The following is a 16,973-nucleotide window of genomic DNA, read 5'->3' as shown; positions in this document are numbered from 1 at the left end:
TAAGGGGGGGGGAAATGAGAGGAAGGTAAGGGGGGGGGGGGAAATGAGAGGAAGTAAGGGGGGAAATGAGAGGAAGGTAAAGGGGGTGAAGGTAAAGGGGAAATGAAGGAAGGTGGGAATGAGGTAAAGGGGGGGAAAATGAGAGGAAGGTAAAGGGGGGGGAAATGAGAGGAAGGTAAAGGGGGGGAAATGAGAGGAAGGTAAAGGGGGGGAAATGAGAGGAAGGTAAAGGGGGGGAAATGAGAGGAAGGTAAAGGGGGAAAATGAGAGGAAGGTAAGGGGGGAAAATGAGAGGAAGGTAAGGGGGGGGGGAAATGAGAGGAAGGTAAGGGGGGGGAAATGAGAGGAAGGTAAGGGGGGAAATGAGAGGAAGGTAAAGGGGGGAAATGAGAGGAAGGTAAAGGGGGGAAATGAGAGGAAGGTAAAGGGGGGGAAAATGAGAGGAAGGTAAAGGGGGGGAAATGAGAGGAAGGTAAAGGGGGGAAATGAGAGGAAGGTAAAGGGGGGGAAATGAGAGGAAGGTAAAGGGGGGGAAATGAGAGGAAGGTAAGGGGGAAAATGAGAGGAAGGTAAAGGGGGAAAATGAGAGGAAGGTAAAGGGGGAAATGAGAGGAAGGTAAAGGGGGAAAATGAGAGGGGGGAAATGAGAGGAAGGAAAAGGGGGAAATGAGAGGAAGGAAAAGGGGGAAAATGAGAGGAAGGAAAAGGGGGAAATGAGAGGAAGGAAAAGGGGGGAAATGAGAGGAAGGAAAGGGGGGGAAATGAGAGGAAGGAAAAGGGGGGAAATGAGAGGAAGGAAAAGGGGAAAAGATGGGTTGTTGTTTTTGCAGAACATAATTAAGTTTTGCAAAAGGAAGTAGAAAAAACAAAAAGCATCAAATGTTAGGTGCATTTCGTTTCAGGAAGCCAATATTTTCAGACAGCCTTATCTATTTGGGGCTAGATCTGCCGGGATACTATTTAAGTTGAGTTAACTTGCACTTGAATTTCTGCATGTTAGTACAGTCAGGGAAGAAGGACTCTGGAGGGAATTCCAAGTGCAGTAGTGCAAACGAAAAAAAAAAACTATTCGAGTAGAAGACTTTATGGCACCCAGGGATATTTACAGTATAGGGGTGTGATTTTGCTGCTTGTCAAGGATATTGTTGTCAAGAGGGTACTAGTGCTCAGAGTTCGTCAGAACACTTGCCATTGAAATACTTGTAAAACAGGCACAAGAATGCCACGTTTTGGTGATGCGACAGAGGTTGGAGTTTAGTTGATAGTGCGGGAGTATTAGGTTGGCGACTCTTCTTTAAACCCTGTGTAGAAAAAGAGGTGGGGGAAAAAAGTCTCTGCACCGCACTTTCTGCTTAAACTATTTTTAAACTGTCTCTTTTTCACTCAAGTATTGGTAATTTTAGTTTGGCATTTTTAACTCTACCTATATAAGAGCCAGGTACGTCCAAGGATGGAATACTGTTGCCACATCTGGGCAGGAGCTGCTAGAAAGGACTTGGCCTGCCTTGATAGAGTTCAAAATAGACTTTGTAGCCTCGTAGGAGATGTCCTTTTCTCTTCCTTGCAACCTCTATCTCACAGAAGAGATGTTGCGAGTTTGTCTCTGATGTATCGTTATTATCATGGAAAATGTTCGACTGAGCTTCAATCTATGGTCCCCCCTCGCCAAACTTTCACAAGAAACACTCGTCTAGCTGTAAACACTATCAATAATTCCCCCCACTCTTTATCTGTGCCTAAACCTAAACGTAGATTCCATGAACAAAGCTTCTTTCTTTAGAACTGCACGCCTGTGGAATTATCTTCCGTTTTCCTGCTTTCCGGCTAACTACAATATGGTTGTGTTCAAGTCTAAAGTAAATAAGTTCTTGATGAGCCGTTCCATATAAGTTATCAAATTTATCAAATTTTCATTACTAATGATTACTATATTGTCCAATTTCTACTGTACACTCTTTAACCCTTATCCTTGAGTGGCCTCTGGGCCTTGATAATGTGGTGATGCCTATGTAAAAAAAAAAAAAAGAAACCTCTCAAGTCATGAATCTCTTTTTTTTTTTAATGATACTAAATCAGGTGGTGAACAAAAAGTAGTTTCTTGGCTACATTATATTGTTGAGAATCCAGCAAAGGGTTCTTGTACAGTTTAATCAAGACATTAAAAAATGAAAATATCGAAAAAAGGTTATATTGTACATATCTGTTATGGAACGAAGTTCTCCGAAAATTTTTTTCACTTAATTTCATCAAGTAGTTTTTTTTTTTTTTACAGCGAAAAAACAATTTGTTATGATACCGAGCAAAAGGTTCGATTTTTAGGAAGAAAAGCTAGAATTAAAGATGGGGAGGGAGCATCGGCACTTTAAATTGAGTTATCTCCCCGTTGCGTGTTCAAAAATTTCAAAGATGGCTGTCTTCAATACGCTCTCATAAAAATGTGTTTTTCCGTGGTAAAAAAAAACCTACTTGATCAAATTAAGTGAAATTTTCTTCTTTTTTTTTTTTTTTTTCGGAGATCTTCAGTCCAAAACAGATACGTACAAGATAACCTTTTTTTTTTTTTTTCAACATTTTCATTTTTTTATGTCTTGATTAAACTGTACAAGTACCCAGCAAAGTAATCTGGCACTGCCCAGTCCTCTCCACACTAACTTTTTCTGTTACTCTATGAGGGAAACGTTCTGCTCTGTCACTGTATTAAATTATTACATTATCTTTTTCTCTCTCCTTCACTGTACCTCAGAAGGGGGGGGGTTCTTCTCCCTCCCTCAAGACTTTTAACCCACACAATTCCAAAATTGAATCAATTTCAATTTTCACAAATTCTGGGAAAAATGTCAGTCATAGCTGTCCACTGACCTTAGGTAACATCCAAAGATTAAAATTCTTTTTATTTTATATATATATATATATATATATATATATATATATATATATATATATATTTTTTTTTTTTTTTTTTTTAGAAAAAGCAAATTTCACATTAACCCTTGTTGATCCAATAATACTATCACCCTTGCGAAAAACTGGTTGTCATTTCTTTGTAGAGCAAGCAAAAAAATAAAGACAAACCTTTGTAATAAGCGTTCCTCTTCCATGGTGGCATTTCCTGTGGACGGTCGGCTTTTATTTAGGGCTTCCCAGAATGTCACCTGTAAGAAGTTTTAAAGGAAAAAATAAAAGATAAATTAAATGGATCCGTAATTAACATTTGAAATAAAGTTAAACATATTTGAGGAGAGAAATTTTCCCTGAAATATCATATGGAAGTTCCGTCTGATGCATTCATTATTTGCACTTTTAATAATAAAATTTAAAAAAAAAAGTTTTTATTTTATTTGAAATTTTATAATTTTATTTTATGAAATAAAAAGAAAAGTTTATTTTTAAATTTTAAAAATAAGTTGGTTTTATTTGAATTTATATAATAAATGTTTATGAAAGTATAAAAATAAAATTGTTGAAATCAAAATAAAATTTCAAACATCATAAAAATAATACATATCCAATACATATTACCAAAATAATTTTAAGATTATAAAAAGTGTTTTCAATAATTCTTTAACAAAAAAAAAAAAAAAAAAAAAAAACGTATCCAGTACATAATATTCTCAAAATAGTTGACTTTGAATGCCCACTGCGGATGATTACAGAAAAAGACTAATGGTGTTATTTTTATCGGCATAATTTTGTTAATTTTTATTATATATTTTTTTCAATAATGTCCTTTTCTTCTATTTTATTTCAATAAATCGCTTCACAACAGAAATACTGAAGAACAATAAAAATGAAGAAACTAATTTGCTTTGTCATCGCTTCTGGTAGTAGCCATGCTTGAAATTAGGAAGTACATTAGCTGACAATAATCGCCAACAAAGCAACAAAAAAAAAAAAAAAAAAAAAAAAAAAAAAAAAAAAAGACGTAGAAAAAATAAATAAATAAAAAAAATAAACACACAAAAAATAAATGTTACCAAAGGCAAACTAAGTTACTCTTTTATCAACCTGGATAAGTTTTTTTGTGTTTTAACTTATTTTAAGGTGTTTTTTTACTTAAAAATAAAAGGTAGTGTAAAGCCTGTTGAGTTAGAATGAAACACAAAATAGTGGTCTCATTGAAGCCATAGTGAAGCTTTAATAATCGCCCAAAAATCGAAAATTAAAAAATATTTATAAAAATACATCCAATAAATGTAATGTGTTGGAGTTTTTTTTTTTTATTTAAAAAATCCTTTTGTTGCCGTAGGAGCGAGTTTAATGCTTTATATATATATATATATAATATAAAGCTAAATATGTGTGTGTGTGTGTGTGTGGTCATGAATAGGCTCCTATATGGTTGACTATTTTAAAAAACTGATTACATATAATGATAGAAGATGTATCGAGACACAGGAATGGGTATGTTTGATCTGGCAGAACGGTGGTTCATTAAGATTGTGGGGTCTGCGTTCGCGCCTGGTCCACAAAGTATGGAAATAAAAAATTAAAAAAAAAAAAAAAACTTTTACAAGTGTTTTTGATATAGATGTACATAAGAATACTTTGATAAGTATGTTTTAACTTAAATAGGGATGGTATAATAAAATTGTGGGGTCTGCGTTCACACCTGGCCTCCATAGAATGGATATAGGCACAAACTTTAATAAAGACTTTTCATATATATCTGCATAAGTATACTTTGATAATTATGTTTCAGTTTGAGGAAATATGGTATAATAAAATCATGGGGTGTTTGTTCGCACCTGACCTCCATAGAATGGAAATATCTCACAAAGTTTAACAGAATATTGTGATAAGTGTTTCAGTGTGAACAGGTATGGTATAATAAATTATGGGGTGTATCTATTTTATTTTTACTTTCATCATATTTTGCTTTAGTTTTGATACCCCCAAATTCAATCCAAATTTACAACCCTTCCTTTTCATAACCTATCATACTTTCATAAATGAACGCAAACCCCACAATTTTAATGAACCACCGTTCTGCCAGATCAAACATACCCATTCCTGTGTCTCGATACATCTTCTATCATTATATGTAATCAGTTTTTTAAAATAGTCAACCATATAGGAGCCTATTCGTGACCACACACACACAGCTTTATATTATATATATAAATAAATATTATTTTTTGGAGTTTAAAGAGCAGAGTTATACTAGTAAATGTATTAATACTATTAAAAGAAAACAGTGCTCATTATACTGTAGACATCTGTTTCAATTTGAGTACCCATTCCTGGGTCTCGATACATCTTCTATCATTATATGTAATCAGGTTTTTAAAATAGTCAATCATATAGGAGACTTATTCGAAAAGAAAACAGTGCTCGTTATACTGTAGACATCTGTTTCAATTTGAGTCCATCTTCTGGCATGCTGTTATATTTATTCAAACATAAGAGCATGCCAGAAGACAGACTGACTCGAATTGAAACAGATTTTATAATGGAGATAAAAAAGGAATATATGTCTTATACACGACTAAAATGCTAGTTTTATTTTGGTGTCTTTAACTGCCCCCACCCCTAATTTTTGCTGATGAGGAGACTATGTTTTTAAATTGACAAAACTTTTGTTAATTTAAATAAAATGAATATCGTTTCTGAAACGATCATACAATCGAGTTAATTTTGTTTGTTTTCCCTTTGAAACTGATTTTTAATTCAAAATTATAAATCGTTTTATTCAACATATAAAAAAATATATATATATGAGCAAACAGTTAATAAAATATGTTAAAAAACACTTTGAAATGAGGTAAAAACATTTAATCTGAAAAGGAAACACTAGATAAATGGATAGTCCTTAATCCGCGGAGTTTCGAAGAAATACTCTCCTTCTCATCAGAGGGTAGGAATTAGCAAAATGCGGTATCGGATTTTGCATGCAAAAGTATTTGATGAAACAACAAGTAAGTCAAAGATCTTACTTGAAAACAAAAAAAGTGAAGCAGAGGGAATATGGTAAAGAAAAAGGTGATTACACATGAATGGGTAGTCTGGTGGAAGATAAAAAATCCAGTGACGGTAAAATCCAAATGTAAAACTTCAAGAAAGTTAAAAGAATTTCCATTTGTACAAGTAAAATCCAAGAAAATCCCGTAATTGGAAGAAGACGGTCCATAATTTTATAAATATTAATTCTTTAATATTTATAATTTATTTTAATTTTACCATCTTGGATCATTTTGGTAAATTCAATTGTAATTTTCATTTTATATATATATATATATATATATATATATATATATATATATATATATTATTTTACATGTACTCTGTTCTTAGTGTTTTTTGTCATTAACCGTAATTATTTATTTTTAAATGATCATTATTTGTTCATTTTATTTGTTTATTTTCTTTGGAATTGCTGCAGTTCTACTAGACTGAGCAATTCCGCAGAAATTTCTTTTAAACAAAAATTTTTTCATGATGTTTGTATATTTTTGAGATGAGGATTGATAATTGTTTTTATTATTTGGATTATTGTTCTCATCTTGGTGGTTTTTTCCACAACATTTCAGCTGATGTAGCCCCCAAGAATCTTCAGGTGAATTCACACTGGATGTTATTGGTGAATGCTGAAAAAATGTCTTTTTTTTTTTTTTTTTTTTTTTTTTACTTCTCCAACAAACATAGATGTTAGAAATTCAAAACGTAAATAATGCAAAGTCTATTTCAACCCAAATCTTATCAATTTTCGTACTGTCTCTGTGTGTGTGTGTGCGTGTGTGTGTGTGTGTGTGAGACGCAGTTTATCTCAGTCTACAGGCAACCCAGCCAGGCAAGTTAGGTACCGAAATGAAGGTTATGACCCAACGTATGTTTTAGTGATATTTATATTCATGTTTAATGTATGGAAATGCAAAAAAATAAAAAAATAAATAAAACAATAACGATTTACCAAACAACGTTTTATTTACTGGATATTTTTCTGGTACAAAGACCCAAGCTTGTAATTCAAAAATTTTTTAAAACTTTTTTTTTTTTTTTTTTTTTTACATAATTATTTTTATTAGTGTGCTTGCTAGTTTTGTTTCATTTTTCTGTTTTTACATAAAACTATTTGGCCCTCCATTTTGTTTCTTTTGACAGGACATGTCAACTTTACCGATTAACCCCTATGCTGGGCAAATGCATTGCTTTCAGCAGATCCTGTAACAACAAGTTGAACTAAATTGAAACTCTCCTCGTATCGTGACATGTTCATGTCATAGATGAAATCATGATTAGTCTTCTCCATAGGCTTCGGTCCATTGTTTGTCCGATTGAAGACATTACATGAGTTGAACTTGACAGAATACGTCGGGTGAGTTTCTATTATCTTCCCCAGTGCACTGGCATCTGACTCACCTATTTGCATCTATCCGTTGTCCTTAGATCATCCGCATAGCTGCAGTCAAATAACGTAACTCTTAATACCATAGAACCGTTGATCTGCTAAAGATTCATCCTTCTCCATGGCCATCCAACGTCCTGCTGCCGACATAAGAGTTAATTCTCCTAGATGCATGTTTTTACTAAGACTAGGGGTGCATCTTTCCCAATGAATTAATACCCATCGATATACCAACCTGGAAATTTCTGATGACTCGGCACAGTACATACAGTGCCTAGTCTTCCCAAATGGTCACCTATCTGGTACTGACCAGGCTCATTGTTGCTCAACTTCGGTGATCTGGTGGGAACCGGTGTGCAGCATGTCGATGTGATCGTGCCATATAAAAAAAATTGAAACTAGCAAGATAATAAATATTAAGACTCAAAAACGAATGGTCTCATTCAATGCTTGTTTCCTTCAATAATTACAACAAACCTTCTCTACCACTAATAGTAATGGCGAAAACACGTTACCTTAAAGTACTTCTTTTAAACTCCTTGGTCTAATGTTCACAAGGAACAAGAGTTGGAATAGATACATTGTGAACATTGCCAAGGCTGCTGTGAGAAAGATGGGCTCTCTCTACCGTGCTAGAAAGCTACTTACACCTGAAAGTATCCTGTACCTCTACAAGGCCACCATTCGCCTACATATGGAGTACTATTGTCACATTTGGGTTAGTGCATCTGCTAATAGTCTCTCACACCTAGACAGGGTTCAAAAGAGGGTCGCAAACCTGATAGAACCTGAACTGTCATCTAAGCTCCAGCCTCATCAACAAAATGTTGCGTGCCTATTCCGTTTCTACAAGTATTTTAATGGTAAATGCTCTAACAAACTACAAGCTTCCTCAATGTAAATACTTCCGACAAGCAGCTAAATCCCACTTTGACACAGTAGAGACCCCGGAGTGTAAGAAAGCCTTCTCCTGCAATAGTTTTTTCCTCAGAACTGCTAGACTTTGGAACTCTCTTCCGGGATTTTTCTTTCCCAACTGTACTGACATGCAGAAGTTCAAGTGTAATGTGAACAAACATCTTGCTGCTCATCTCCCTTCATAATATCCCTGCAACTTATGTCCCTACTCCAAAGTGTCTTGTTTGGGGTGCAAATTTAATAAAAAAAAAAAAAAGAACAAGAAAAATAAATAAAAGCAGACAATATGAAATCACCAGATTTCAATCGAGAAGAGATATTGACAGAATTAAAAAAAAAAAAATGAAACATTTTGACTTGTTCGAAGCACATTTGTTTTTTTCTCCTTGGATATAAAAATTAGGACACTTGAAATATTTTGAAATTTGAAGAGCGAATGCCAAGAAAAATCATTTTGAATGCAAAAGCAAGTTATGCAGGAAGTTGTTTTTCTAATACATGCGAGAAAGAAAAGAGAAAATATAAAAAAGAATGACAATAGAAAACGGTTGAATAAGAAAACAAAATGAAAGAAAAAAATTTATATTCTTTCCCTATTTTCTTTTTTAATTTTCCTTTCGTTCACTTTTTTTCCGGGTGTTTGGAGGTGTGTGTTGGTAGTGGGGGGGGGGGGGTTTAGATCAAAACAGCCCTGTTAAAAAGACAAAATCGTTGGCCAGGTGTTTGGAGGTGTAAAAGAAAAAAAAAAAGTTTTAGTAGAAAGATAGGCTTGAACCCTGAACCTTTGACGCGGAGGTGGAAAGGAAATGGAAAAAAAAACCTGCGACCTAATCATCTCGACCAGAAGAACAGATAAATTGATAAGTGTGTTAAGTTGACATTTATAAAGTAAAATTAGCAGGTGCGAGAAAGTCGCCTGATGTTTGACCTAGTTTTGCGCTGGAAGCCAGTTTCTGTTTTCCCCGCTACGTGGCGATCACAAAATATCTCTAAAATAGCTTGTAAAAGTCGGGTAAATTAAAGATAGCTGCGACCCAAGTTCCTTAGTCGTAGATATTATTATTTGGACAGCATATAAAAGAGCTGACCGAGAATGACGGCCAAAAAAGCCTTTTGTAGACATACAGAAAAAGCGAACACACATACATACATTTTCGCTTTTATATATCTATATATATAAAAGCGAAAATGTATGTATGTATGTACGCTTTTCCTTTCAAAGAAGCGCTTACTCGGTTCACAACTTCTTAAAACTTTTTATATCATCTATAAATTGTAATATCTCAGAGTTACCCACGGAGCTCGCCTGTCTATTTAATGTTATTGACTTTCAAACGTTAATTATTCCACATTTCCCGCATTGGCACACGTTACATTCGGTTTTCGGTATAAAAAAAAGCGAAACTCGACTAATCACAGGCCGAAAGCCAGTTGTCTCAAGAGAGCTAAGTAAGGTTTGTTCAATGTCGACTTCGTCATATCAGGCTGTAGCTTTCATTTCGCTCCTCCTAATAAACAGGGAGCGGGTTTTTAAAAAAAAAAAAAACGATTTATTCACCTCATTCAAAACTGTCCCGCACAAAATGCTGACTGCTGAATACCTATCGCCGTCACGTCAATCAAAAACGCGCACCTGTTTTTTTTTTTAACACTTTACTATTTTCCAACTGCGCGTCGTGAAGGCTTCGTTTTTTTTTTTTCCACGGGCACCTGTTTTTTTTTTTTTTTTCACATTTTCGGGGTTTTTTTCACATACCCCGAAAAACACCTGGGCAACGCTGGGTACCCCTCGCTAGTATAGATATAAAAGGCCAAAATATGTGTTAGTGTGTGTGTGCATTTTTTCTGTATGTCCGGCAAAGGCTTTTTTCGGCCTGGTTCTCATGTTGGTCACTCATTCTTATAACTTTTTATACGCTACGGAGATGATATCTACGATTTATAAAACAACGTCATAAATATCTTTTATTTCAGCGACTTTCATCTTACAAATAGTGTATATATATATATATATATATATATTAACGGCAAAATGTGTGTATGTATGTTCGCTTTTGGTGTATGTCTGCAAAAGGCTTTTTTCTGACGGGTTCTCGAGACCGTCGCTCATTCTTAAAACTTTTTATACGTCGAAATCATAATATCTACGAGTTAATGGGGGAGGGGGGGGGTCGCCTGGTTATTTAATTTGTGTGACTTTGAAAAGCTAAATATTATACATTTTTGGATTGCTGCGTGTGAATTCGGCGTTTTCATATAATAAAATTGAAACTAATTCAGAGCTGGCGTTGTTGTTTGGTCGCAATGGCCGGAAATGTCCAAAAGCAATCAGCTTGGATCAATGCGAAGTTTCTCCTTATACCAGACAATTGCTATTCAATTTGAACAATCCCCTTTAAATGAGGAGCTGATTTTCCCCCCCACCATAATCTTGGGGGAGCCAAAACTGCCCCACATTAAAACAAAGTACACAAACCCCAAAAAGCTGCCCCGCAGTAAATAAAAATCTGCCACATCATTGTAACGCCCCCGTGATGACCTCATTAAGCATCCACCTGTCAAACCTCTTTAACTTGACTCACTTTTTAAGCCTTAACGTAACACGCTTATCAATTCCTCTCCCCTCGAGATGGTTAGGTGGCTGGCTTTTTTTCCCTTTTGTTTCCACCTTCGCGTCTAGGTTTCTGGGTTCAATCCTACCTTCCTACTAAAACTTTTTTTTTTCTTTTACATTTTTTTAACACACACACCTCCAAACACCCAGGCAACACCGGGTACCCCACCCCCGCTTGTCTATCTATAAATATAAAAGCGAAAATGTATGTATGCATTTGTGTGCGCTTTTTCTGTGTTTCTACAAAAGGCTTCGCTCGCTTCACAACTTTTTAAAACTTTTTATATCACATATAAATCGTAATATCTCACAGTTAACAACGAAGCTCGCCTGTCTATTTAATTTGCTCGATTTCGGGAAGATAAATATTCAACAGTTTTCGCTCGCCACATGTAGGTTAGGCCTTTTCCTACAATGTTTCCCCCTACCCCCAACGTCTTGGGGAAAAAAAAAAAAGATTTCCCGCACTAAATGAAATGCTACCCCGCAGTCAAAAGTTGACCTCATTAAGTCATTAAAACGTGCACCTGCAAAGAAGGTGGGCTCTCTCTATCAGGCTAGAAATCTTCTCTTATCTACCAGCATCCATTTGCTCATGCATGCATTCAAACGTGTTTCCGTTAGCATCTCGCGGTAGGGAAATGGTTAACGTTGCATGTTTTTTTTTCACACTTTCATTTACAACTTTGCCTTAACGGTTCGGGTTCGATCCTCATACTTACTTTTTTTTTAACCCTCCTCCCCCTGGAATTTCCACACACACCTCCAAACACCTGGGCAACGCCGGGTACCCCTCGCTAGTCTATATATATAAAAGCGAAAATGTATGTTCGCTTTTTGTGTATGTCCAAGAAAGGCTTTTTTCAGAGAAGCGGTCGGTCGCCTAACAACTTTTTAAATCACATGTAAATCGTAATATCTCAGAGTTAACAACGGAGCTCGCCTATCTCTTTAATTTGCTCGACTTCAGGAAGATAAATATTCAACAGTTTTCGCTGTCCGCATGTAGGTTAGGCCTTTTCCTATAATGCTTCCCTCTACCCCCAACGTCTTGGGGGGGGGGAAAAAAAAAAAAAAAAAAAAAAAAAAAGAAAGCATTCCCGCAGTAAATGAAATGCTATCCCGCAGTCAAAAGTTGACCTCATTAAGTCATTAAAACGTGCACCTGCCAAATCCAAGTAATTAAATAAATTCAAACATCTTTCTGTTAGCATCTCGCGGTGGCCCAATGGTTAAAACCATCGCACTCTTTTTTTTTCACACTTTAATTTACAACTTTGCTTCAAGGGTGTGGGTTCGATCCTCATACTTACCTAACAAAAATTTTTTTTTAAATTTTACCCCCCCCCCCCGGGAGTTTTGATTTACCCAAAACCACACACAACTCCAAACACCCGGGCAACGCCGGGTACCCCTCACTAGTCTATATATATATAAATCTCATCTGTCTGTTTATGTATATATATGTATGCATGTTTGTATGTCTGTCTAAAACATTTGACAGAGGCGACGGATTTTCACGAGATCAGTATCATTTTGAAGCTAGACTCTTCGGATGACAAATATCGAAAAATTGGATAAAAACATTGAGTCCTTCACCCTTAACTGGGCACTTTTCTCCAGGGAAGGATTGCTTCTTTTGCCAATATTTTCGAAAATCTATAGCCTCTTTTCTATTGTCTGACCTTAATTCACACCTACGTCACTTCCAGTTTGTCGATGGCCGCAACACAAACACGTGACTTTTTTTTTTTCACAATCTTTTTCTCCTTTGCAGTACTACAGCAATGCAGGGAACCGACTGCTTTATTAGCATGACAAATGAACAAAAATGGACAAACGGAAGAAGGTTTTATTTGTTTTTGTTATTGCATTTAACTTCATATACCCATTTATTTTTCAAAATAATCACAATGCAAATCAGTAAATATGAACTTACTGTTTGATTTAACCGCGATGATGGAGGTCTTAATATTTTGAGATAACATCTCTTTCCCAAAAGAAAAGGGACCATAGAATGTCCCTAAAAAGGAAGAACAACGCCGAGCACCCAGACAAGTCTATAATATGAATAGATAAAATCTCTTTAAGTGTATGTATGTATGTATGTATGTATGCCTAAAAACTCCCAGGAAAGCGACGGAGTTTCACAAAATTGATATCGTTTTAAGGCTCGACGCTATGGGCGACAAATATCGAAACATTGGCCAAAAGCATTAATACCTTGCCCCCTAAACCGCCCACTTTTCTACAGGGAGGGTAGTAAAATGTGCAAATTTCCGCCTTATGATATTTGAAGGTTTTTCGGGGGGGTTTTTATGAACATTCTTTGGTCTCTTTTCTTCTGAAAAAAGAAAAGATATTCTCGAAATATTAAGACCTCCACTATCCCGGTTACATCAAACAGCAGGTTCATATTTACTGATTTGTATTGTGATTATTTTAAAAACTATATATATATTATTTAAAAAAAATGAATATACAAAATCGATGGTTGGAATGGTTACTTATAATTGCTAAAGGAAAGGCGCTTTCTCTTAGTAGCATTACATGTAAGCATTCAGTTTTGAACAATACTCCATGCATGAGCAAATGGTGGCTACATAGGGATATAGGATGCTGGTAGATAAGAGAAGATTTCTAGCCTGATAGAGAGAGCCCACCTTCTTTGCAGTATCTTTTATGTATTTGTTCCAATTCAAGTTATCTGTGAATGTTAAGCCGAAGAGTTTGAATGTCTGAATGTTGGACTGTCAGGTCAGTTGCTAATCAGGGCTCTACATTGCAAGTGATTTTTCAAAATGGCGACTAGAAATAATGAAACGCTTATCTTTTGGTGATTGTGTTTCTTTTTTTTATATTTATTTTTAGATTAGCAGGGATGTCTGTCATTGCCTGGAGCAAAAGTGTAACATAACTTCCCTCTCCTCTCTCTCACTGCTTTGCCCAGCCCATTCCTATCTCTGGACATACACACATAACTGGAGTCAGCATAAGGGAAAAACAAAAAACAAACAAGTCGAGCATACGAGGTCCCTCACTTCACAAGAGAAAAATTTACTTCCATCATGGCTAATGTTTGTGCAAAATTTTTTTAAAAATCCAAAGCGTGGTTATTGAGAAAAGTGCGAACAGATGAATGATTTAGGGGGTAATTTTACCCCTATAATATCTCCTAAGGGAAGAAGAAAAAAAAATTTTTTTTTTAAATCCAAGGTATGTTATTGAAAAAAGTATGAACAAACAAACGATTTAGGAACAGTTTTACTCCTAGTGGGAGCAACCAGAGTTATCCTGGAAAATCTGTTCTGGCAGAAATTTACTTTCATCATGACTAATGTTTGTGCAAAATTATCAAAAAAAAAAAAAAAAAAAAAAAAAATCCAAGGTGTGGTCATCTAGAAAAGTGCAAACAAACGGGCGAACATGAGTGAATTACTAGGTCCAATCCCTCCTTTGTCGAGGGACAAAAAAAAAAAAAAAAAAGAAAAAAGAGTTACTTCCCTTTACATAACATTAAAATGTGTGTGTTCATCTAGATAAACTTTTTTTCTTTTTTTTTTTTTAAATTTAGATATAATACACCGTAGATTATGCAGATTTAAAAAAAAAAAAAAAAAAAAAAAAAAAAAAAATCAACTTTGTAGTTGTTTGTTGTGTATTTTTTCCAAGTTTAAGCTGGAAATACAGACAGACATTTGTTAAAAGAATACTATACTCTAAACAACGTAGACAGCAATAATCTGTATTTGGGAGGTGGTAAATTTTTTCAATTAAATAAAAGAAAAACAAAAAATAAAAGATGCCGTACATTCCAAACCTCTGCCAACCAATAAATCTAACAATGACATTAAAAATTTGAAAAAGATAAAAGATACATAAAAAATAAAACTAGAGGTAATTATTACTATTACCGATATAAATTATTTTAAAGGAAATACCGACTCGTTTGCGACCTACTTGCATTATGAAAAAAATTATTTAATATAAGGACCGAATTCGACATTAAATAACCCGAAACAGGTTGACACACTTTTTTTTAATTTTTTTTTTTTACTTGAGAGTCACCATTTATCAAGGCCCGAAAGCCATTCAAGGATAAGGGTTTATGAATGTAAAAGAGTAACCACTTATCAAGTCCTAAAGGCCACTCGAGGATAAGGGTTAATGAATGTAAGTTGGTAGTGTAGTAATCGTTAATGGTTTAAATTGAGTAGAATTTGATTATTTATGGGGACGGTTCAACAAGAATTTGTTTACATTGGATTTGAAGGCTACCATGTTGTATTCAACCAGGATGCAGGGTAGCAGAACAGTGTTCCACTGGCAGGCAGTTCTGGGAAAGAAGCTTTGTTCATGGAATCTGTGTTTAGATTTAGGCACAGATAGAGAGTGGGGGGAAATTGTTTATAGTGGTTGTAGCTAGTTGAGTGGGTTTTTTTATTGTGATAATTTAGCAAGGGGGAGGGACCATAAATTGGAGTTTTGTCGAGCACTTGCTATGAAAATTACGATAACCAAACCAAATCCAACTTATTTGTGATATAATTTCTATTAAATATGAGTTTTTGTAAATAACAATGCTCAGCAAAGTAGTTATCTTGCTTAACGTACATGTGTAAATAAAGATGGCCACTTTGCTCAGGATCTGTATTTATGAAAAACTTTTAAGATTTATAAAATATTGAATAGAAGTTATAAACACAAATAGGTCTGCAGGTCAGGAAAAGGGAGATAATCTCTGTCAAACTTTATTAACCCCCCCCACACACACACATAAAATCACAGGGAAAAAACAAAAATAACTCCCCGAATACGAAGTTATCTACGGAGCCAATTTAAGGTGGCGACCAACACGCCTAAAGAAGGTCGAAGGCTACATTGACCGAAATGTTGCACAAATAACACTCAAGATGAGAACAATAGTCCGTTCAACAAATACAAACAAATATGTTTGGTTGCTTCGTTTTAGGGTTATTTAATGCCGAATCTGGTTATTTTGGAAAAAGTTTTTAAGCTACAAGTTTTTCGAAAATTTATTCATGTTATTTAGTTTTCCGACATTTAAAAAAATTTTTGATGTTATTTAATGCTGAAGTTTCTCATTTTATTAAACATTTTATGCTTCAAGTTGTTTTAAATCTTTAAGTATTTATTCATGTTTGGTTTGATGTTTTGTAGAGAAAAATTGTGTTTTTGACTTTGCAGAACATGATTGAGTTTAGCAAAGGGAGAAGAGAGAAAAAAAACAAAACAATAACATCAATGTTTGATGCATTTTAGGTCAAGAAGTCAATCTCTTCAAACAAATGAGTAGGTAAACCAAATATTTTTTTATATTTAAATGTAATTTCCCAACATTATTTCTCCAAAAATAATTTATTTCACCAATAGTAATTTTAATATATGCATGCAAAATCAAACGGTAAAGAAAAAATAAGAGAAAATAAAAAAAAAAGACAAACCAAACAAACCGAAGACTGAAGGACCAGGGAGCGGGGTCAGGTTACTGCTCTACTGTGGCCAGCGCCAAGCATTGTTTTGTTTGCAATGTTTTTAAGATGCCAGATGCCATAACAAAAGACGACGGGGGTTGAATAATTAGTTAAAATATGTCACTTACAGATCTAGCGTCAGGACTCTCAAGCTGGGATATTACCTGCTCATTTTCGGTACCAGCTTCGATCATACTTTGTTGAATTGCATACTGAAGAAGTTCTTCATCATCCGATCGAAGCGTCAACCGTTCGTGGTTGTTGTCACCTAGGTAAGAGAAAAAGAGAGACAATATATAAGTTTGTGGAAAGATCTGCCAGTTAAGTTAAAGTTTGCTTATATGACTCGGGGGGGGGGGGCGTATAACTGATACTATATTTCATTCTTTTATGAAACAAGAGTTATCTGTCATGAATTGCTTGAAGTTTTAGCCTTCATTGCAAAAAATGACAAGAGGGGAAAGGACGGCAAGGTGGAGAGAGGAAGAGAGAAAATATGGAGAAAGATGTCACAAAAGGAAAATACTCTCAAAAGTTGATTTTAGTATTTAAAAATAAAACTGCTTGATCTATTTACGTGAGGTTTGGAATACGATACTTTCGT

The 16,973-nt window shown here is 34.9% G+C and overlaps 1 protein-coding gene across 2 annotated transcripts in view; it reads right to left on the bottom strand.

Moving 5' to 3' along the window:
- The window catches only part of LOC145269263 (ankyrin repeat domain-containing protein 13D-like), a 148,788-nt gene that overhangs the window by 6,332 nt on the left and 125,483 nt on the right, over nt 1-16,973 (bottom strand). Inside the window, exons 12-13 of one of the 2 annotated variants that reach the window (XM_080124888.1) lie at nt 16,498-16,637; nt 3,073-3,152 (exon numbers count right to left, since the gene is read on the bottom strand). In XM_080124888.1, the coding sequence (XP_079981014.1) occupies nt 3,073-3,152; nt 16,498-16,637 (220 nt within the window). The remainder of the gene's footprint in view (nt 1-3,072; nt 3,153-16,497; nt 16,638-16,973) is intronic. The other variant, XM_080124889.1, reaches the window with a different exon arrangement.

This window comes from Euprymna scolopes, chromosome 45, assembly GCF_053919585.1.
Source record: "Euprymna scolopes isolate OS-2025 chromosome 45, ASM5391958v1, whole genome shotgun sequence".
NCBI classification, from domain to species: domain Eukaryota; kingdom Metazoa; phylum Mollusca; class Cephalopoda; order Sepiida; family Sepiolidae; genus Euprymna; species Euprymna scolopes.
Note: the sequence above shows the minus strand (reverse complement) of the source record. Positions and strands in the feature narration are given on the sequence as shown.